This window comes from Apodemus sylvaticus, chromosome 8 (assembly GCF_947179515.1).
Source record: "Apodemus sylvaticus chromosome 8, mApoSyl1.1, whole genome shotgun sequence".
Taxonomy (NCBI): domain Eukaryota; kingdom Metazoa; phylum Chordata; class Mammalia; order Rodentia; family Muridae; genus Apodemus; species Apodemus sylvaticus.
This window is the reverse complement of record NC_067479.1, coordinates 76,197,950-76,221,205: the sequence shown is the minus strand read 5'-3', so window position 1 is coordinate 76,221,205 and position 23,256 is coordinate 76,197,950. Positions and strand designations below refer to the sequence as shown.

The following is a 23,256-nucleotide window of genomic DNA, read 5'->3' as shown; positions in this document are numbered from 1 at the left end:
CAGACAGAATGGCAGTCACAGGATTTCTCCAGGCAACTCTTCCAGTTCACCAAGTCACACAACCTAGACTGACCCATGCTGGGAAACAGGACCCAAGGGACCAGGGATGTTCTCCTCCAGTGGCCTGAGAGAGGGGACCTTTGTCTTTCCTGGGGGTGGAGGGATCTTGAATATTTTATCGAGTTGGCCCACGTGCTCCAGAAGACGAGAGGCTCCATGCTGGGCAATGAACCTAACAGAAAGCATGATGAAAACAGAATATAAGAGACCAGAACCAGGAAGGTGTCCCAAGAGAAACAGGCAACGAAGACATGCCTGCCCGGCTCAGTGGCTCCCCTTAGAAGGACAGCCACAGAGACCTGGTATGCCATGTTCACAATTCTCAACCTGCTACAGGCAATGACAAGCCGAGGTGAGCCTGGGCCATATGATGAGACCCCCATCTCAAAAAGAAAAAAAAAACATAGCCAGACAAAAAAGATAACCATAAGCCAGGAAAGTGTACTGGAAAAGAAGACTGCAGACTACTGGGGATGAAGAATGTCCTCAGCCCAGCCCCTCCCACTCACTGCTCGTGGTGAGGTGACCTTAAGATCCCTGTTAGAAAACAGCTCTGAGCCAAAGTGACAGATTAAGACCCTCCCTGTCCTGGGTGATCAGCTCTGTGCAAACTACAAAAGCTCCTCCCTATTGCTTCAGGATTCCCATTGGGAGTTGATGAGCATGAAATAAAACAAGGAGAGGAAACAAACACGAAGGTTAAAAAGCACCAGCAAGGCCGGGCGGTGGTGGTGCACGCCTTTAATCCCTGCACTTGGGAGGCAGAGGCAGGCGGATTTCTGAGTTCGAGGCCAGCCTGGTCTACAGAGTGAGGTCCAGGACAGCCAGGCCTATACAGAGAAACCCTGTCCTGAAAAACCACAAAAAAAAAAAAAAAAAAAAAAAAAGCACCTGCAGCTCTTCCAGAGGAAGATTTGCACCACCCACATGCTCACATCTGATTGTGACTCCAGTGCTAGGGAATCTGGCACCCCCTTCTGGCCTTGCCCATATGGCAATCACTATATATACATGTACACTTTACATACATGTATATATATACATGTATAATCAATATATACATGAGGCAAAACACATAAAATAAAATTATATAATTTCTTCATATCCTCTTCCCCCCCCCCCCCCATCTCTCTCTCTATGCAGACTTGGCTAGCCTGGAACCTACTATGTAGACCAGGCTGATCTCAAACTCAGAGAGTTTGCCTGCTACTGCTGCTCAAGGGAATAAAGGTGTGCAGCACCACACTCGGCTTTCAATTATGTGTTTGTGTATATGTCTCTGTGTGGCTGTTTGGCTACCTAAACAACACCTAAACAAGTACACCGCCAAGAGACGCACTCCGGGTCTAAACAAAGAACCACAGGGTAACGAAGGGATGCTGAGAGCGGAACAGGGACAAGGGCGCTAACTTCGTTATCCAAAACCAGTTGTCAGCCCTGAAATCATTCACATGCAAGTACCACCAGCTGAACTGAACTAGTTACAGTCTGTGTGTGTGTGTGTGTGTGTGTGTGTGTGTAACATTAACAAAGAAAAAGAGACTATATATTTGAGAGGAAGCAAGAGGAGCAAACCACGGGAGGGGTTGGAGAGAGAAAAGAGAAGGGGGAAATGATGTAATTATAACAATTTCAAAAGCTAAAACATATAAGGAAATAAATAAAGTGGTGAATAACAAAAATATGCATAATAATTGCAAATAATTACTCAATAAAATAGGTTGGAAAGATCTCCTTTTAAAAAATAATTATATGCCTATGTGTATTTCTGTGGGTTTGTGTGCACAGGTGCAGTGTCTGAAGAGGCATTAAATCTCTGGAGTTGCAGAGGGTGTGGTTGGATCCCTTTGGAGCTGGATGGAATTACAGGTAGCTGGGAGCCACCTGGCATGGGTGCTGGGTACCAGACCCCTGACCTCTACAAGAAAAGACTGTACTCTTAACTGATGATCCAATGCTCCAGCCTGCTTTCCAGATTCCTTATTGGATATAGCATAAACCTGGATGTATATAACACAGAGATGAGGCACCATCTTTAGCCAGGAGATAGAGGCTGTTGAGAGTGATCAAGCATTAAGACAGTGAGGGTTGGGCTGGAGAGATGGCTCAGTGGTTAAGAACACTGACTGCTGCGCTGGGCGGTGGTGGCGCACACCTGTAATCCCAGCAATCCAGAGGCAGAGGCAGGTGGATTTCTGAGTTCGAGGCCAGCCTGGTCTACAGAGTAAGTTCCAGGACAGCCAGGGCTACACAGAGAAACCCTGTCTCAAAAAAACCAAAAAAAAAAAAAAAAAAAAAAAAAACACTGACTGCTCTCCTGGAGGTCCTGAGCTCAATTCCCAGCAACCACATGGTGGCTCACAACCATCTGATGCCCTCTTCTGGTGTGTCTGAAGAGAGTAACAGTGTACTCACATACATGGAATAAACAAATAAATTTAAATTTAAAAAGAAAAGGGGTTCTGTGTTAAAAAAAAAAAAGAGAGAGAGAAGAAAAGGCACTGAAGGCTGGAATCCCTGTCACACTGTGCTGCTGATGAGCCTACACATCTGTGAAAGAAAATAAACCACCTTATTTTGAAAAATAAATAAATAAATGAGCTAACAGGCACAGAGAACCCCTTAGGTGTTTTCTAATGCAGCTTCCATTCCCTCTGATACCCACTCCGTACTCACTTCAGGATTCCGTCAGTGCAGCCCGAGAGCGTCACATCGTTAGGATTCAAATTTGGTGATCTGTCAAAGAAAGAAGCAGTCAGTCACTAAGCTCCAAAATCGATGCCTGGAGCCAGGGGTGGTGGCGTACACCTGCACCCCCAGCCCCTGCCATGGAAGACAGAGACAACAAATTCAACCAAGGTTACATACCTCTAGTCTCTACCCCCCAGGACTTTAAGATATACACCTCACCTTAGTACAACAGTTTTGTGATCAATAGCTGTACTACCCTGAGTGCACCCATCTTGTCTTAACAGAATTATGCGGCCAGAGTACAGCTCAGTGATAGGATGTTTGCCTAGAAGGAGCAAAGCTCTGGGTCCAGTATCTAATAGCACACAGGGGCAAAAAGACTTCAAAGACAGTCCTAGAAACTTAAATTCAGTAGAACTGATAGAGCAAGAAGCCAGATACAAAACATCAAACAAGTGAGGCTTCGGCAGGAGCAGACAGGAAATACGTCACTGTCTTCAGACACTGGACAAGAATGACCAACACCCTTACATGTACTCTCTTTTCCGTAGGAGGACACCAACAAAGAGACACTTGGGATTCACGTGCTCCCAGATAATCTGTTTGGCTACATTCAGCTGATCAGTGTCCATCCTTTGGCCAAACAGGATGACCCTGTCAATCTGCAAGATGAAAAGAGGAGGCTGAGACCAGGGATCAAGGGTCACACCGGGGATCAGGGCTCACAGAGGTGGATGAGCTCAGAGCATTAAGATGCCTAAGGATTGACGGATTAGAACTCTGAGGGGAAGGGAAACTGCAGCAACTAAGAGTGCTTAGAAGGGATGCCACTGCACCCCAACCTAAGGTGGCATCAAAGACTCAGGGACAGCAGGGATTGCGTTGCAGCACTCCTTCACGCTCATGAGAGATGAAGGCTCGCTGTGAAACTGGTTCTTGTTTGTTTTGGTTTTTTTGTTTGTTTTGGTTTTTTGTTTGTTTTGGTTTTTTGTTTGTTTTGGTTTTTTTGTTTGTTTTGGTTTTTTGTTTGTTTTGGGTTTTTTGTTTGTTTGTTTTTGAGACAGGGTCTCTGTGTAGTCCTGGCTGTCCTGGAGCTTACTATGTAGACCAGGCCAGCCTTGAACTCAAGGAGATCCTACTACCTCCTATTTCTGCTGGGATTAAGGAAGTGTGCCACCATACCTGGCTGTGGGTCAGTTCTTTCTTTTTTTTTTTCTTTTCTTTCTTTCTTTCTTTCTTTTTTTTTTTTTTTTGTTTTTTTTTTTTTTTTTGTTTTTTGGGGTTTTTTGTTTTGTTTTGTTTTTTGTTTTTTTGTATTTGGTTTTTTTTTTTTTTTTTTTTTTTTTTTGAGACAGGGTTTCTCTGTGTAGCCCTGGCTGTCCTGGAACTCACTCTGTAGACCAGGCTGGCCTCAAACTCAGAAATCCATCTGCCTCTGCCTCCCAGAGTGCTGGGATTATAGGCGTGCGCCACCACTGCCCGACTGTGGGTCAGTTCTTAAGTGTGGCTATTTTATATTTATTGGTGTGGGCTTTGAACATGTTAAATTAAGATTATTCTCTACATGGCCATTTTAAACATTCAGTTCAATAAAGGGCTTATGGATACATTTCAATGACCCTGTCAATCTGCAAGATACTGACCCTGACTTCAATCCTAAACACTACAGCATTTCTATTATGTTTAAGACAACGGTAATAGCTGGGTAGTGGTGGCACATGCCTGTAATCCCAGCACATTGGGAGGCAGAGGCAGGTGGATTTCTGAGTTCGAGGCCAGCCTGGTCTACAGAGTGAGTTCCAGGATAGCCAGGGCTATACAGAGAAACCCTGTCTTGAAAGATAAAATCCAAAAAACAAACAAACAAACAAAAAGACAACGGTAATAGATTCTCAAAATTCATTACCTTCTAATTATCTTCTACTCCTCACTATCATCTAACCCTAAACATATTTACATCCCATTACTGTAGGAATACAATCAATGGACAGGCTTCTGAGTATTTCTGCACAGTTCTCTATTCAAGGGTATAATGCTAGTAGCTTGAAGGCTGCCAAGGTGGAACAATTTATACCATGGGAACTAGCAAACATTATTAAATAACACTCCCATTTTCCATGTAGCATTACAGATTTAGGAGCATGGCCCTGTCCAAGGGACAACACTGACCACTGCAAAGCTTGACAGATTGTTTAGAAAGGTCAAGACACGAGAGGCAGTTAGGCACATATCCCACATCTGTGAGCCCAGCACTTGGGAGATGGACGCAGGAGAGCCAGGTATGGAAGGCCAGCCTCCACTACAGGAGACGACAAACAGGACCAGGATGTCGGGGAAACGCTAGGAGAGACTTTCATGGGAACCGAGTAGGACTCACCGGGGTCCTTTGGACAGCCAGAGACAGCAGATACTTCCCAAAAGTGTCCAGGGGCCACTCATCATTCTCCTCTAACTCCTGAAGGAGAGAAACCTGGGTTACGAGTTTGGGCTGAGGTGTCAACGCCCCGCTCTGGATGCAGTTTGAATGTATCCCGCATTGATTTCTGTATTGAAATTCGATCCCACGGTGAGGTAAAAATAGGGGGCTCAGCTGGACCCTGGTATTGATAGGTGAGGGCCAGTGAGATGTCCTTAGGGTGTTACACAGCACTCTTGGAAGACTAGGGTGTCTCTGGGTTCCCGAAAACCTAAGTCGTAAAAACCAGAACCTAAAACATCAATCACTTCCTCCCTTGATTCAGGACCTAATCGTTGTCTTCCGTGTGTGTTCCTAATGTCTCCTGCCATGAGATCCTTACCGGAGTCAGTCAATGCCAGTACCCCACCCTCTAGCCTCAAGAACTGTGAGCAAGATAAACATCTTTCCCTTATGATGTTAGCTAGCCTCCAGTATTCCATTATAGCAATGAAAGACTAATATAATCAATAAAAAAAGCAAGTGTTGATTTGTTTGAGAAATCTTAAAAGTTAGATACATCTGCACTTCTTTTTCTTTTCTTTTTTCTTATTCTTTCTTGGAAGAGTGCCTCCCTATGTAGTCTTGACTAGAACTCACTATGTAAGTAAGGCTGACAATGAGCTCAAAGAGATCTGCCTGCCTCTGCTACTTAAGTCTGGGATTAAAGGTGTGGGCTAGCTACCATGCCTAGCTCATATGCTGGGGGTGGGGGGGAGGGACAGAGACAGAGACAGAAACACAGAGCCAGAGAGAGACAGAGAGACAAAGACAGAGCAGAGACAGAAACAGAGAGAGACAGAAAGAAGAACACTGTATCACAGGTTAAGCTCAAACTTGCATTTCTCCTGCTTCTGTGTCCTGGGATTGAAGTGTGCACCATTACACCTGGTTATTCATGCCTTCACCAGTTCCTCGCGATGAGCCCAGCCTTCTGTCATTTATATATTTCTGGATAGCAGGGCTGTATTTCTGACCTGCACTTGAGCCTGAAGTTTGGTGGCGGTCTTCAGGATGCCCTCATCGGCTGTAAGTACTGGTGTCTTCACAGACCCTCTCCCACACAAGCAAACAGTCACGTGCTCGGCCCGAGCCATCATCATTCCGATCAACAGCAGCACGTAGTTCAGGGGAGGCTGACAGAACAGAGCATCATCGGGAAATAACACTTTAGAACCCTCCTTTGCCTCCCCAGTTCTAGAGGCCAAACGCCTGGTTCAGGGAAATGGAAGACTGTGGGTCTCTCAGGAGCAGTCATCTTCAGCAGTTCTCTAGAAGAAGTGACTTGGGGGGACCAGTAAGAAGTCAGAATCCCTGCCCAACTCAAGTGGGTGTGAGATATACTTGTGACAGAAATTCAGAGATAGTAATTAGCTAGCCAAACTTAAAATTTTAGTAACATGATCCATAAGCAAGCCTGACTAAAACTGTCCTAGGGCACCAACAACTGGCACTTGGAAGAAACCCACACCACTTCTTTTGGTTTGTGTGGCTCTCAGAGAACCAAAGGAAAACAAAACCCTCTCAAGACCCAACATCCTGCCAGCCCCTTGGAAGATGTATTTTTTTTTTCCTTTACCCCTTGTGAGTGACTCTTGGGATAGAGACTGTCAGCATGTACATCCGTGAGATAGACCAAGAGGGTTCGGCCAGGCATCGGGGATAGGTTGTGTTTTACAGAGAGGTTCACAGCTGTTTCCAGGGCCTGGCGATACCGGTCCAGCAACTCAACATCACAGTCCCACTGTCTGCAGCAAGAGAAGACAGAGACACGGGCCTCAGAAGCTTGTCCGCCTGTGACTCCGAAGCAGCCAGAAAGACAAAACACACCGCTTGAACACTACACCCTCTCTCTCCCTCATCCTCCCACAGCCTGCTTTCTTTTCTCCATACCACAGGACTCTTACACAGACCACGGCCGACACGGCAGCTTCTCTAGTAAAGCCAGTGCTCAAAGCATCTGCCACGCTCATCTGGACTTGCTCCAAGAGGCGTGGTTTAACTGCCACAAGATCATTAAGGGGTATTAATTTTTCCAGCTCATTTTATTATTTTGTATGGATGGGTTTTGCCTATGTGTGTGACTGTGCACACACATGTGCAGTGTCTGCAGAGGCCAGAAGATGGTGTCGGATCCCCTGAGACTGGGGTTAAAGACAGCTGTGAGCTGACACATGGTGAATGGGATTCAAACCCAGATATTCTGAAAAGCACCATGTTTTGTCTTTTTTAAAAAATTTTTACTTATAGGTTTGTTGTTGCTATAGGATGCTGTTTTATCGTTTTTTCTGTTATTAAATGCAGGTTTTTTCCTCACATAACACATCCTGATTATGGGTTCCTTCCCTTCACTCTTCCCAGTTCCTCTCCACCTTCTCTCCTACCCAGATCCACTACTCCATTTGTGTCTATTAAAAATTAACAAGCTTCTAAGAGATAATAATAAAATGTAACAAATTAAAATATAAGATAAAACAAGAACAATCACACCAAAGGTGAGCAAGACAAACCAAGAGAAGGAAAAGAGCCCAATCAATGACCCACTTATTCACAAGCTCAGGAGTCCCACAAAAACACTAAACTGGAAGCCATAATCTATATGCAGAGGACCCGGTACAGAGCCATGCGGGCACTGGGCACACTGCCTCGGTCTCTCTGAGTTCATATGAATTTCGATCACGTGGAATTAGAGGGCCTCGTTTTCTTGGTGTCCTCCATCCTGCCTCCTCCTCTGTAGGGTTCCCTGAGCCCTGAGGGGTGGGGTTTGCACCCAGTGTTCTTAACCACTGAACCATTGCTCCAGCCATGGGTGGTGGGGGGGGGGGCAGAGGCACTTATTTTTGAGATAAGTTCTCACATAGACCTGGTTGCCTTTATATTCCTGAGCCTTGGGCCTCCACCTCCCAATGGATGTAGCTGATGAAGGAAACTTTTTAGATTTCCAGCTAATAAATACAACAGACATTCATTCTCCAACTGCCAGTAATACAATATGGCTAAGTCAGAAAGCTATCAACGCATAAGCCATCTACTACACTGACAAGATTAGGCTGAGCATGGTGCCACATAACTGTGATCTCGGTACTGAGGCATCTGAGGCTAGAGGATCTCACATCGAAAACCAGCCTGGGCTACACAACAAGTTCAAGGCCAACAAGGACGACAGCAAAAGACTCCAGCTCAGGGTACAGAGATGGCTCTGTGAGTAAGAATGTGCACTGCTCTTACATGGGACTCAAGTTCAAGCCTCCCATTCCCCACAACCCACATCAGGTGGTTCACGCCCACTCATAACTCAGCATGCAACAAGAGATGCTATGTACACTCACTGAATCCATCTGGACCAATGAAAAATCTCAAGTCACAAAGTGGAAGCCAGAGAAGTTTAAATTCATAGTTTTCATAGGACAATGGTGAATGTAAGTGTAAAGGCCTGGGTTTGGGTATAAAAGTGACAGGACACCAAAAGTCTGCAGCACTATGACAAGCACAGCTCTAGAGGATAAGGAACGGCTGGTTCCTGGATGGCTCCTTCAGTTCCTTCGTCCTGCTTTTCCCCAGCTAGCATGCACATACCTGGCCTCGTGCAGCCTCAGTTTCTCCCGCTTGAGCTGCTCATACATCACAGGTATAGTCATTGCCACACGAAGCTGCCTACGCGTCAGGGTGAGCAGGTGCCTCCAATTGGCGGGCCTCTTGATTTTTTTTGAGTTTCTAATCATTATCCGCTTCATCAATGTGGTATTGGAAGGGAAGGGCGATGCTGTGTGGTAACAGGAAAATAGCAAGTCAGGCAACTTCTATTCCCTTAGTGTGTTAAACCCCTATCCATAGGGCTTGTAAGAGTCTGGCTACACATTACACCACACCCTAAGTCTGCAAAGCGAGAAGCTGAAAATATCTGAGTGTTGTCTCATTTTACAGATGAGAGGCAAACAGAAACTAGAGGAGAAAGAATACCTTTACTTCTGAGTTGAGCCTCAAGTTTATCGATAGAGTCGTGAGCATTAAGGAACCTGAATGGAAACTGACGACTGTGAACCACAGATTTCTGAAAAACAAAAAGGATGGTGAGCAGAGGAGGAGGGGAGATGACGAGCCATGGGGCTACAGGGAAGGTGAGGAGCCATAGGCCTATGGGGAAGATGAGGAGCCATGGGTCTATGGGGAAGATGAGGAGCCATAGGCCTATGGGGAAGATGAGGAGCCATGGGTCTATGGGGAAGATGAGGAGCCATGGGTCTATGGGGAAGATGAGGAGCCATAGGCCTATGGGGAAGATGAGGAGCCATGGGTCTATGGAGAAGATGAGGAGCCATAGGCCTATGGGGAAGATGAGGAGCCACAGGCCTATGGGGAAGATGAGGAGCCATGGGCCTATGGGAAGAGGAGAAGCCATGGTCCTATGGGAAGAGGAGAAGCCATGGGGCTACAGGACCAGGACAGTGACTCAGTAACTCTACCACACTTGCGGGAAGCTGAGGAGAGAAAAAACAGATCTCAAGAAGAAAAAGAGGAAGAGTAAGGAGAAGAAAGAAAAGTATGAATGAGGTGAAAGGGGGATTAACAGGAGCCCCATTTCTCTTTTTATTTATTTTTTAGTTGAAAAATATTTTTATGTATATGAGTGTTTGCCTGCAGGTGTGCATGTGCACCACATGTATGCCTGGCACTATGGAGGACAGAAGAGATCCTCCGGAAATTGAGTTATAGATGTTTGTGGGCAGCCATGCTGGTGCTGGGAATCAAATCCAAGCCTTCCGGAAGAGTAGCCAGTGCCCTTACCCACTTGGAGCCGTCTCCCCAGCCACAGAGCCCCATTTCCTTTTATATTACACTGCTCCTGAAGTGAGTTAATTCATAGATGGGGATCTTTCTGTAAGTTTTCAAGCTCATAAAGTAAACATGAGATTACTCTTTATTGTAATCTCTGGAGAATTGACTCAGCCCAGAGACCTGTCCTTCCCAATATATGTAGGTTTCCAAGCTTCTTACATCCCACACAGAAACAAGCTGGTAGCCATGACTGCCTCAGCCACGTGGAAGAGCCTGGCCTCTGGGTACACAGTCTGACCCAGCCACACACTCACACACACACTGTGGTGATCATCACACTTACCTCATGCTGGAGTCTCTGGAGAATGAGTTCATGGTGGCGGGCACTGATCCCAGTCCGCAGCAGGTTACACAGGTTCCGGAGCATGGCCATGAAGGGGAGTTTCCCATTGTCTTCAGTCATGGCGGGGACAGGATAAATCAAGTGAGTGACATACACATGAACTTGCAGTCCACAGCAGGAAGCACAGAGCTCCACAGAAGCTCACGTGGGAGCATGCAATCTGCTCTACCCAAAATGTTTTAAAGATCCAGGAGGACGAAGCAAGGAGTGGCCTGAACTGGGCAGTCAAAACACAACAGTGTGCATCAGATCGCTGTCTACAGAACAACTTATGTCACTAGCTGTTGGCTCTCCTTGCTGGTCCAACTGGTACATTGTAATCTTCTTTTTCCAAGTTGTCCTTTGACCTTTCACACAGTTCCCCACACCCACACACAAATAAATAAGCATAACGTTCAATTTTTCTACAAAGGGTTTCTCTGTGTAGCCCTGGCTGTCCGGGAACTTACTCTGCAGGCCAGGCTGGCCTCGAACTGACAGAGATCCACCTGACTCTGTCTCCTGAGTGCTGGGATTAAAAGTGTACACCACCACTCCCAGGTTTTCTTCTTTTAAAAATTATCTTTATTCATCTCTCTGTATGTGTGTGTGTGTGTGTGTGTGTGTGTGTGTGTGTGTGTGTGAGAGAGAGAGAGAGAGAGAGAGAGACAGACAGACAGACAGAGACAGAAAGACAGAGAGACAGACAGAGACGGAGAGACAGTGAGAGGGAGACGGAGAGGGAGAGGGCGAGAAGGAGAGAGGGAGAGGGAGAGAGGGAGGAGGGAGAGAGGTAGAGAGGGAGAGAGACTGCCACTTGTTTGCGTGTGCCCACACAGTCTAGAAGAAGATACGGTATGTGCCTTGGAGCCTGAGTTCAGGTGGTTATGAGCCTCCTGATGTACGTGCTTGGAACAACAAATGTTCTTAACTGCTAAGCCATCTTTCTACCCCTTCAAAATGGGCTGAAGAGAGTGAATCAGCAGTGAAAAAAGAGTACAGCTCTTACAGTGTTACTAAGCTTGATTCCTAACACCTCCAGTGAGCTATAACTCCAGCTCCAGGGTATTCAATGTCCATTTCTGGTCTCTGAGAGCACCTGAGCTCACACACACGATTAAAAGTAAAATTTAAACATTTAAAGAAATAAGCATGAAAGAGACTTTCATAGTTAAACGTAGCCTTTCGTAGTTAAACGTAGCCTTTCGTAGTTAAACTTGTCAAGGGAGAAAAAAAAAAGACTGAAGGTAATTTGGTTTTCCCCAAAGTAAACTTCTTCCTTTATCAGCAGAAGGAAATGATTAAAGTTTTTAGATCCTACATGAATTTCTATAATGATATACCATCTTGAGATCTAATCCCACTCCATTGCAATATATTACAGGTGTACTGATCCAGGTGCAGGCAGGAAAGAGGCACCACTTTTCTTCCCTGTGTTTCTGAAAACTTCTGTATACACCAACACACAGCTGGAATCACGATCAACCTATGATATCAACACTACTTAAAACAAATTCCACTGTCCACAGTGGTAAATGGCAAACCTCAAAAATCCAATCTTTTTTTGGTTATGTAAATTATATTGTAAACTAACTGCCCATTTTGTGGAAATCTTCAAGTCAGGATCTAAACTACAGAAGCAGGAAGAGGGAGGCAGGGAGGAACGGGACGGCCAATGCCACCTACCTATGAGCTGTTCCCACACAGAAGCTTTGTTTCCCCGCAAGCTCAGCTCCCGCTCCCAGGTCTCTGGCCTTCGCAGCTTCATCCGTTGCCCAGCTCTGCTAGAATCCCACGGCCCAGGGAGGTGACTCCGAGAAAAAAGCTCTAGGGTGGATGGGTACCTGAGAGAGGGAAGAAAGTACCCACCAGTTCAACACTTACACAAATCTGGAAGGAGCCAAAGTCAGCCAGTCATGTTCACACCACCGTCTGACTGACCTCAGACTGCTGGGATTGAGAACTCCCAGGATTGGAGCCAGAATGAACCAAATGATCAAGTCAATGGGATACATTTGAAATACTGTGTCTCACCTACAGCCAAGCAGGGCCTGGACGTGCTGGGCAGGCTCGTGGATATGCAGATACTCTACCAATTTCTTCAGAGTGAATCTTGATAGCCTTTTTTTCTCTGGCACTGCATTATAAGCTGCTTCAAACTGTGGAAACAGTCCCAAGTACCACAGGATTCATTTCAGCCATGTTCATGGGGTATCAGAAACAAAAACATAAGCCTACTTATACCCTATCAGGAAGGGGAGCATAAAACAGTCATATACCCTTGAGGCAATTTCATTCTCTAAAACAGATGTGGACAAAGGATAGAAACATCCAGGGAAACCCCGTGGGAGCTCCCAAGGGCACAGCTGTAGCTAAAGGCCCCATTAACAACGCCCCTACCCTACAGTGGCAGCAACTTGGGAGGCTAAGGTGAAAGACCTCCACAACAGATCCAGAGAGGGCAGGGCAAAACAGAAAAAGAAACAAAGACAGTAGTTCTTTGGGTTCTGAAAGAAAACAAAGGTGGGGGGACAACAACAGCTTTCTGTGTGCTCTTGGGTTTCACTCGTACAAGGCTGACCTATCAGAGTTCCTATGGAGTGACTGACTTAGAAAGAAAGGCGGAACGAGAACAGAGAATGTCCTTATTCTCTCAGATAAAGGAGGCAACTAAGAGCTATATTATGAGCCTTCATTCTGGTGGCTTCTGTTTGTCTTGAAAACTTTCTACAAGGGACTGGAGAGATTGCCCAGTGGTTAAGAACACTGGCTGCTCTTCCAGAGGTCCCAGGATTTCAACCCCAAGATCCACATGGTGAGTCTAATAATGTAACTCTAATCCCAGGGGATCTGATGCCATCTTCTGGGCTCCAAGAGCACAGGCATACATATGGCACACAGACACACATAGAGACAAAAACACTCACATACACACACACACACACACACAAATAAAAATTTTAAAAACTTTATATGGAGGTTGAAATGTTTTTTGGCATTTTAAATTCACGGATCCAACTGGATATATTACCTGTAAACAAACTATATGACCAAGAACAACAGAGGAAAAAAGTTCCCTCTCTTTATTCTCTGAACCAAACCACACAATCACAACTGAGAACGCCCAGGTAAGAGACAAGTAAGTGTCTACCACAGTCACCGGCTGTTGGAAATTTTAAAATTGATGGAGTTCTATTTCCAAATTCAAGTTCAGAAGGGATAGTGCAAACATGCATACATACAGACAACTCTAAAATAAGAAACTCACCGAAATCTGTTCATTTTTAAGGGGCCAAAGGCTCTTTGGAAAACATTTCCCTCTCTCTGAAAATGGACGTTCTGTCTTCTACAGGAATAGGAGAAAACATTTCAAACAGATTCCAGTAGCCCTGAAAGAATATCTCTTTTTTTCTTTAAAGAGAACTCTAAGGAAGCAAGTTCACAGTTCCTTCTAGCCCTGAGCTCTACACAGGTTATGACTCCTTTGTTTTCTGGTATAGAAACATGTCAGTTACTTCTGTACAGTAGCACTCCCAAGCTCAACATGTTCCTTTCTCCCTCCCTCCCCAAAGGAAAGGGACCATGAACTCCCAGGGCTGAGGCAAAGACTGACTTGAGGGCGCGGTGGCTTGTGGGGCCGTCTCTTGGACCGATGTTTCCGTGGGTTGTACTTAGCTAGCTGGTGCTCATCAAACTGGGCAAATTTGTCAGTCATGGCAGCACGGAGGCAGGCAGGCAGGGGCACCAACTTCTTCTTATCCCCTTCTGCCAGGCTCTGTGGAGAAAAATAAAAGAGATCAGCAGACTAACAAGAACAGGGGACAATTTCCTAATCCCGTGTCCAAAATACATTTCTGTGTACAAGGCAAGTCAGCAGTCTTCTCTAAGCACATCACCATTATAAAGAAAGTCTGGGGGCAGGAGGAGGGCAACAGTTGGAATGTACATAAATAAAATAATGAATTAAAAAAATAAAGAAAGTCCATAATAAGACCAACTTTGTCTCAAACTTTGATCCAACCCTCATCTCATCATTCCATTAGTGCACTCGGCTCTTACGGAGAAACTGTATCCTCTCTGGGCACTTAGATGCAGGAAAATGGAGGGAAGGCTATCCTGTCTGAAAATGTCCTCTATGAACAAAGGGGAAAAGAGGAAGGGTCAAAGTGCAGGGTGCAAAGTGCCATACCTGGTAAAACTCGGCTACCTGGACCCAGTCTGAAGGCAGGTGAACAATGGCGGAGTAATACCGTCGGACGTGGGGGCGGCAGGCTGGCAAGAGGGCAGCCACAGCCAGAACTGTGTTGGCGATGTCCCGAAGGTTAAGTTCCTGCCTAGCATACAACGATGCCTGGGGGGACAGTAGGAAAGATTGGCATGGCGGTCAGTTATCCCACAGCTCCATGCCCTAAACTGTTTTGTTTATTGAACCTTCCAGTATAAAACCATTTCTGAGTACACCACAATACCTACAAAAGATAGAGCGCAAGCATCACTTAATCCACATCAACCAGGCCTGACCTCATTTGGAAATGCCTTCATACTAACATCTATCAAAAACTTACCAATCGTAACGTGGGTGTGTTGAAAAAGAGGGAGAAGTAACAGCTGATTACTAGTTACGATCTTCCTGAAGGGCAGTTTCTGAAATCTTTTCGGTAACTGTGAGACTTAAAATTATGCTAAATTATATTAAGAAAAAGATATTTGGCATTCAGATTATTACTTAGTAAAGTACTATTAGTTTTTTTTTTTTTAAAAAATAATTTACCAAAGGTTCAATTGATAATTAAACCTGTCATCGTCCAAAGCTTTTCAGAAAACATTTCCCCCTTGTTCTGGTTATTTCTGTCAACTTGACAGCCTAGAGTCATCTGAGAGGAAAACCTCAGTTGAGGGATTCCATAGATCAGATTGGCCAGTAGGCATGTCTGGGAGGAAATCATCTTAATTATTATTTGACCCCACTGTAGGTGGCACTGTGTCTAGGCAGGTCATCCTGGACTGTGTAAGAAAGCTAGCTAAAGAGTTGGAGTTGGTACAAATACTTTTGAAAAACTTTTGAATAATAGTTGATCAGTACCTGAAAATTTTAACCCTGGTATAAAAATATAATAAAAGTGCCTGTATGAGTGCAGTGAAATAGCACATGTGTTCAGGACAACATTATTTAGGATGGCCTAGAGGTACAAACAATTCACTGCTACATTGTAGCATAGATAAGGTATGGAATATAAACTTACTAGGGCAGTAAACTTCAGCTGTATGCAACACTGTGAATGAATGCTATAATGTCTTTGATATATAGATAGATATATAATAAATGTTGTAGGATATATATAAGTATACGAAATTGAGAATTGGAATTTGAAGTTAGCATCCTTAATCGTCACCACCCCTTTCCCTTTAAACAAGGAGGAACTAGCTGAGAGCTACGTTTTTCCTTCCTGGGCAACTTCTCTGAGGGTGGTGGCTGTTTTTGCTGAAGGAGGAAGTGACAGGGACTGGGCCTGAAGTAGCTTCTGGGAAAGACTGTAATAATGCTCCGATTCTGGAACTAGCTAGCCAGATTAAACAACTGTGTTCATTTTGTGACAACCCTTTGAGCTGTATATATAGCATACGTAGTCTCATTAGATTAAATAAAAGTAAAAATTTTAAAAAGAAAGGAAAGAAGAGAGCTAAGCATGAGCCTGTGTAGCCAGCAAGTGTGTTCCGCCATGGCTACCACCTCAGGTTCCTGCACTAAGCTCTCTCAGTGATGGATTGTGACCCGGAAGTATAAGCCACAGCAAAACAGTCCTCTTTCCTCTCCTAAGTTGCTTTTGGTTAGAGTGACTTATCACAGGCACAGAATGAAACTAGAACTTTCCTCGTCTCTGCTTCTGAAGCAGCCATCATTTATCTACTCCACACATATCTGGGCAAGAGTTTTACATACCCATGGGTCCAGGTGCAAGTTTCATCATGTTAACAAGACTCCCACAGCCTAGCATTGTGCATTTAGCTTATGCAAACCAATTCTAGTATACCTTCCCCCATCTCCCCTTTCTCCAATCCACAGAACCCCAGGGACTCGGCGCCAGACTCATCCAGACATCTTGCTCCCTTCTTGAGCAAGCGTTCCTTCCATTCCCACAGGGAGCCAATGACCAGCTCTTCAACCATAACTACACTAATATCTCCCTCTTCTCCCCACTCCTTCACACCGCAATACCTTAAGGATAAACTCAGCTTCCAAGGGGGCCAGTGCATTACAGACTTCAAGGATGGATGCCCGGGTAGGGTCAGAGGCATCTTTCACATTCACGTCTGAGGCCAGAGCGGAGCACAATAAGGTCAAGAGCGCCATCTACGAATTGGGAAACACACAAGAAAGGAGTAAATTACAGCTCTCCGTAGACCAACCTATACAGTCAAGGGCAGAGGAGCCGGGGAGATGACTCGGTGGCTAAGAGAACTTGCTACTTTTGCAAAGGAGCCAGGGTTAGTTCGTAGTACACACTTTGGTTCATGTCCTCCATTAAGTCCAGCTCCAGAGAGCAGAACATTTGCAGGGGGACAGTCTCAGTTTGTAACCCTAGCTAGAACTCACTATCATAGAGCAGGCTGGCTCTTCAAACTCCCAGAGATCCACCTGCCTCTGCCTCCCAAGTAGTCAGACTACAAGTCATGTGCCACCATGCCCAGAGGGGTCTGACATCCTTCCTGACCTCCACAAGCACAAGATACACACAGTGCCTATCTACAAATGTAGGCAAATACTCATAGGCATAAATAAATTAAAAAAAGCAGAGAACATGGACCAAGGTTCAGAAAGATGTCTATTCAGCTGAAAGACTGAACAAGTAGATTAGGAAGCAGGAAACGGGATCACCTTCCACCTGGGAAGAAGCCCTGATTCTGGTCTCCAGCTTCACCCTTCCCTCTACCATCAACCTCCCAGCTCTGGAAGTTCTACCTTCTTCTCCTGAAGGATCTGGTCAGTGGTTTCAGGATGAGAGCCAGAGTCTCCAGATGTAAGTTTTAGGACTGGTGCCTCCACCTCTTCTTCTTCTTCTCCCGAGCTTAGACTGTACAAAGGCATCGGGACTTCTGCACTTTCTTTTTCTTCCTGCAGTTCCTTTTCTTCGGAGCCGCACCACTGACCCTACAAACGGTGGCAGTTACAAATCGCAGCACAGCCCTCCAACAGAGGGGTAGGAAAGCATCTCCTAGAGAAATGAAAGGTCCACAGCTCTAAACTAATAAGCCCTCTCCCTCCACCCCCACACGAATCACCTTTAGTGCAGCCTGTCTCTAGCTCGGTACCCTTTCTCACACTGCCTTTCTCTACCCAGGCTTCTGAGTTTTTGCTCAGATGCTCTGTGAGCTTCCCCACTGCCATTTCACACTTGCAAGTCTGGGAGCCCAGGGCATCTCACACACCTTCTAAACCCATTATGGTGCTTCCTGAGTCAGGGGACCCTCAAGCCCCATTCAATTCCCCAGAAACCCCGAGCTTCTTCACTATCAGCTCCCTGATAGGGCTGTTGAAAGACTCGATGGGATAATGCATGCTTGACTCTAAACTGCAAATCACAGCAGGGCAACAGCAGTTGCACTTTGGACCGGAACCTTGTGAGGCACATTTTCACTGACTTGATTTGAAAGATGAGGAAATTAAAGCTTCAGGGGGATATTAGCTTTGCCTAAGGCTGTGTACTTTATAGTTAGCAGAGATGCGATAAGGTTCAGGTTAACTTTTCCAAGAATCCACAGAGGAAATGTGGTCCTGTCTGCTAATTCCGAACTATGTACTAAATGTGATTACATGGCTCTATTAAGTGGGCATGTGCAAGCACATATGCACACAAGGAAGTGAACTCATACAGTAGATATACTGCATGCCTAACCTCAAAGGCATCCAGCTAACTCTGCTGTAATAATCACACTGGATTTCTTCTTGATCAGAGGCTTTCTAGAGGCAAGGACTACTTTTGAGATCTATTACCCAGAGTCTCTAGATATTTGACAAGACTAGAGATGCCAGTGAAAACAGCCCTAAGGTAAAGAGTACCTCAGAAAGGTCATGAGAGGGTCAGTAGTAAAGTGCCTATCTACCATGGGCATGCCTCTGGGTTCAGTTCCTAGAACTATCCAAAAAGAACCAAAAGGCTGATACCAAAACTGCTGAGAAAAGGTGGTTCCCAGATGCAGATCATCAAAGGTGGCAACTAAGGCACTGAAACAAACCTACTAATAGAACACACAGCATAAAGCTAGCGTCAAGAGGACTCTAATCCAAAAGCAAATACCAAAGCTGCTTCCTGGACTCGAGCTGTAGCAGAGATGGATCTCAGGGTCCTGGGTCCAGTTGGAAGGTCTACTTCCTCAGAGAAACATGGAACCTTCTTGGTAGGAGGCTCAGGAAACAGGCAGTTGCTAGTTTTCAGGCTATGCAGATCAGCTTGTGCTGTGTGAGGTATGTGAAGACCCTGGAGCAAGGGGCTGGTCAATACAGTGCTCTTTACAGTGGGGAGGGCAGCCAGACATTGGTTTTCCAAAGAGAGGACATCTGGATTAGACATATGTCCACATAGCTTCTCCAGGGGCTGGAGGTCAGGGAGCATGCTCAGGCACCGGTTCTCCAAGGAGAGGATGTCTGGGTGGACAGATATATGTCCATCTATTCTCTCCATGGTTTGGAGGTCAGGGAGCATGGTCAGACACCGGTTCTCCAAGGAGAGGATGTCTGGGTGGACAGATCTATGTCTGTATATTTTCTCCACGGGTTGGAGGTCAGGGAGCATGCTCAGACACTGGTTCTTCAAGGAGAGGATGTCTGAGTGGGTAGGCACATGCCTACAGAGTTTCTCCATAGTTGCAGCACAATCAACATATGCCTAGAAGAAAAGACAGATGATGAGATGTACTAGAAACATATAAACTCCATAGTCATCCATTTGTGCTAGTAATATGCAAAGAACAAATATTTAATTTCTTAAAATTATGTTATTGTTATTGTTGTCATTATTATCGTGTGTGCATGTGTGTGTGTGTGTGTGTGTGTGTGTGTGTGTTTGTGTGTTTTGAGAGGGAGAGGGAAAGAGAGGTGTGTCTATAACATTGGGCATGTGTGTCACAGCATGCATGAGGCTGGAGGACAATCTTTGGGAGTTGGTTCTCCCACACACACTTACATAGTGGGATCTGGGAATTGAACTCAGGTGGTCAGGATTGAGCAGCAATCACCTTTAGCTATCTTGTTGGCAACTTTTTTTTTTTTTTTTTTTGATTCATCCGGGAGCAGCAGGTGGAAAAGGGGAAGCAAAAGCTTAGAAGCCTGGCCTGGCACAGTGGTGCCCTGTGTAGAATCACAGCTGAAGAGGAGACTGTAAGCACACGGAGGTCAGCCTGGGCTACATAGCAAATTCCAGGTCCATGTGAGCTACACAGACACTCTCTCAAAGAAAAAAAAAAAATGTGTCTTGCAATTCCTCTTTTGTCCCTGTACTGCAAGGGGAAAAAGTAGTGAGGACAGGCCTGGCATACACCTGCACTCCCAGCACCTGAGGCGGAGGCAGAAGGGTTAGGAGTTCAAGGTCATCCTTGGCTATATAGCAAGTTAAAAGATCAAGTCACCCCAGAATATAGGAGACTTTGTCTAAAAAGGGTGAGGAGCTAGGAAAATAGGTCAGTTGATAAAAGCATCTAGATGAAAGGAAGGCTCAGTTGTCTATGACTATAATCCCAACACTGGGAGGCAGGCAGATTCTTACAGCAAGCTGGCCAGCCAGCCTCAGAAAAGTAACACGGGAAGCAACAGACTAAGAAACTCGGTGTGGAGCTCTAGTCTCCACATACCTGTATATATACATCTGCATATGCACACACAAACATGTGCACCCACAGACACACCCAACGAGTAATAAGAAATTTCAGAATTAATCAATATTTATTTATTTATTTATTTATTGAGACAAGGTCTCGCTAAAAAGGTCTAGCTGACCTGGAACTACTATGAAGATTCCGACTCGCAGAGAGCCACCTTCCTCTGCCTCCCCAGTGCTAGGATTAAGGCATATACAGCCACATCTGGCATAATCCAAGAGTGAAAAACAAGTTCTCAAATAAAATTTTAAGTTAACAGAAAAATAAAGACATGAAATCTTTATCCTCTTTGGAGTTTTGGAGATTCTGATGAACTTCTGAACGCTTAGAAGTTCTTGCCCAAGTTCCAGAGATAACTGGTATTGATAGTCTTATACTGGTATTCTGTGCACACTCGAAGATGGCTTTCTGCCTCCATTCCTACCCCTTTACTTTGGCCTTGCACCTGGGGCCATACTTCTGACACTATTCTTTTCTTAGGAAGTTGTGAAAGCCAGCCATGTTGGCACATTAGTGTCCATCACTGTTAAACATGACAGTCTAGTTATTTTCTGTTGCCAAAAGTGATCACAACACTTCATTTGTTACAGTCACTCCCTCCTTCTAGGAGACCTTAAGGCAAAAGGAGCCCATTCTCTCTGAGCCTCCCCACTAAGGCCGCCCCACCTCCCCCGCCAGCCGCCCGGAAGGACTAGACGGCTGTACCACGTTCGCCGGGAGGCCCTTCCCGGAGTCCAGCCACACAGGTCTCCGCCAGGGCTCTACCTGCGCTCGGGACTGGAAAAGCTGTGCGCAAGGAGGGGCGCGTTGGTTCTCCACAACAGGGAGCAGAAACCGGCCTGGGTCAGCCAGTGGACAGGGTGGAGGCAGAGAACTGAAAGGAAACCAACACCGGAGAGAGTCGAAGGGGCGAGGCTGGCCAAGGGGAGGGGCGGGGCAGTGACCTGGGCGGGGCTGAGGGCGGGGCTTCCGCGAGTAGGATTTTCGCAAATGCCAGGATTACAGGGCTGTGCTAACCACACCCGGTTTGATTTGTTTTAGAGATTCTTACTCCGGGCTAGGCCAACTTTACCAACTGAGCTGTATTTCTACCCAATATAGTCATTTTCTGATGGTATTACGTATCTTGAAAATACCCCAGAGGCTTATGTGCTAAAAATCATGCCAGCCTTGGGCAGCTGTTGGGAGGTGATGAAACCTTTAGAAAGATGGCTGGCTGAGAGTGTGCCCTTGACTAGACTTTGAAAGTCAGGTCCCTTCTCTCCCTTTTGATTCCTTTTATCCACCATGGAAGTGAACACTTTCCTCTGTCAGTGTTCGCCACCCCACTCAATCCTACCCCACCCCATCCGTGAACTGTTTTGCCACAGGCCAAAGCAAGAGAGTCAAGAGATCATTGATTGAAACCTCCAAAAATATGATACGGAGTGGTGGTGCACACATTTAATCACAGCATTTAGAAGGCTCAGGCAGGAAGATCACAGAGTTAACTCTGCCCATGGTATTTGAGTCATCATTACATTATCTCTTTGTTACTGCTTCAAACTACCTAAGATAATAAACCAAGCCTTTGGGGGGGGGGGTTGTTTGTTTGTTTGTTTGTTTTTTGGTCTGTTTCTTTCTTTTTCAGACAGGGTCTCTCTATGTAACCCTGGATGTCCTGGAACTCACTATATAGACCACCTGGTGTGAACATTGTGCACAGATAGACATAGAGGCAAAACACTCGTAAATACAAAGTGGGGGTGGGGGAGGGTCTGTTTTATATATAAAGAACTACTAGCCAGGTAGAATACCTTTATAATCCCATAGATTTTAGAGGCTGAAGCAGGAGGGTCTCAAGTTCCACCTGGTTTCCTTAGGGAACATTTGCATCCATTATAAATAGATAAATAAATAAATAAAAATTTAAAAAAAACCTAAAGACAAATAGTAATTTTAGTAGATTGTTGTTGTTGTTCTGAGACAGGATTTCTCTGTGTAGCACTGGCTATCCTGGAACTCACTCTGTAGAGGAGACTGGCCTTGAACTCAGAGATCTGCCTGCCTCTGCCTCCAAAGTGCTGGGATTAAAATGAGTGACTGGCAGAATCATTAAAAGTTGCTTAAGTACAAGAATGCCCCTCACTGTGGAAGTGCTCTGCACAGTTACTAAGTATCTAGCAATCTTAAGTCCCACCTATTAAATATTAAATGTTAAGATAATCCTGATTGTAAGAAATAAATTAAATAAATTTGTGGGTGGGGGGAGAGAGAGAGAGAGAACAAGTTTCCAAAAACATCCCTAGTATGCAATACCATCCATATTAATAGCCATCAATCTCAATTGAAATCTCTCTATAGGGAAAGGGATGAATCTACGACTCTTACCCCAAGACTGAACATCTAAAACCCAGGGCTGTGCAAAGTTACGAAGATGAGATGTTCTATTTTGCTTTCTACTGTTGTGGTTTAAAAAAAAAATATGAACAAACTAGAAAAACAGCTTGGGAAAGAAAGGGCTTATTTCCGCTACAGATCTGTCATCATGGCGGAAAGCCAAGGAGGACACAGTGGAGAACTGCTGCTTCCTCGCTGGCTCCCTGCATCTGCTCACCTTCCCATACAGGCCGGGTCATGTGCCATGGGGTCCTTGGCCCTCCTCACCAAATCATCATCATCATCATAATCATCATAAAATGAATGCCCCACAAACATGCCCATAAGCCATTGATGGAGACAATTCCTTCTTTGAGGTTTCCTTTCTTCCACACGTGTCAAGCTGACAAGCAGGAATACTCATCACAAGGCCCAGCAGAGAGGCACTGGGGCTACCCTTGCAGAGGACTAGGGCTCCATTCTCAGTACCTACATGGTGCTGACCAATGTAACTCTGATTCCAGTAGATCCGAATCCCTCTTCTGGCTTCCTTGAGTAACGTGCTGCATACACACAAACACTCAAACACATAAAATTAACATAACAAATATTTTATATATTAAAGGGGATAGGCATCATAAGAGGCATACTGAGAAAGGGG

General features: G+C 45.3%; 1 protein-coding gene across 3 annotated transcripts in view; it reads right to left on the bottom strand.

The window, feature by feature from the left end:
• Tep1 (telomerase associated protein 1) overlaps positions 1 to 21,156 on the bottom strand; it is a 45,508-nt gene extending 24,352 nt beyond the window's left edge. For 2 of the 3 annotated variants that reach the window (XM_052191614.1, XM_052191616.1), the window contains exons 1-18: positions 21,003 to 21,156; positions 18,662 to 19,249; positions 17,326 to 17,514; positions 16,582 to 16,716; positions 14,554 to 14,715; positions 13,978 to 14,139; positions 13,633 to 13,710; positions 12,399 to 12,523; positions 12,051 to 12,208; positions 10,326 to 10,435; positions 9,167 to 9,257; positions 8,783 to 8,969; positions 6,786 to 6,954; positions 6,184 to 6,342; positions 5,129 to 5,206; positions 3,283 to 3,413; positions 2,737 to 2,796; positions 74 to 232 (exon numbers count right to left, since the gene is read on the bottom strand). In XM_052191614.1, coding sequence (XP_052047574.1) covers positions 74 to 232; positions 2,737 to 2,796; positions 3,283 to 3,413; positions 5,129 to 5,206; positions 6,184 to 6,342; positions 6,786 to 6,954; positions 8,783 to 8,969; positions 9,167 to 9,257; positions 10,326 to 10,435; positions 12,051 to 12,208; positions 12,399 to 12,523; positions 13,633 to 13,710; positions 13,978 to 14,139; positions 14,554 to 14,715; positions 16,582 to 16,716; positions 17,326 to 17,514; positions 18,662 to 19,225 — 2,717 coding nt within the window. In that variant the 5' untranslated portion in view covers positions 19,226 to 19,249; positions 21,003 to 21,156. Of the gene's footprint in view, positions 1 to 73; positions 233 to 2,736; positions 2,797 to 3,282; positions 3,414 to 5,128; positions 5,207 to 6,183; positions 6,343 to 6,785; positions 6,955 to 8,782; positions 8,970 to 9,166; positions 9,258 to 10,325; positions 10,436 to 12,050; positions 12,209 to 12,398; positions 12,524 to 13,632; positions 13,711 to 13,977; positions 14,140 to 14,553; positions 14,716 to 16,581; positions 16,717 to 17,325; positions 17,515 to 18,661; positions 19,250 to 20,942 lie in introns of all 3 variants that reach the window. The other variant, XM_052191615.1, reaches the window with a different exon arrangement.
• Between the last annotated feature and the right edge of the window lie 2,100 nt (positions 21,157 to 23,256).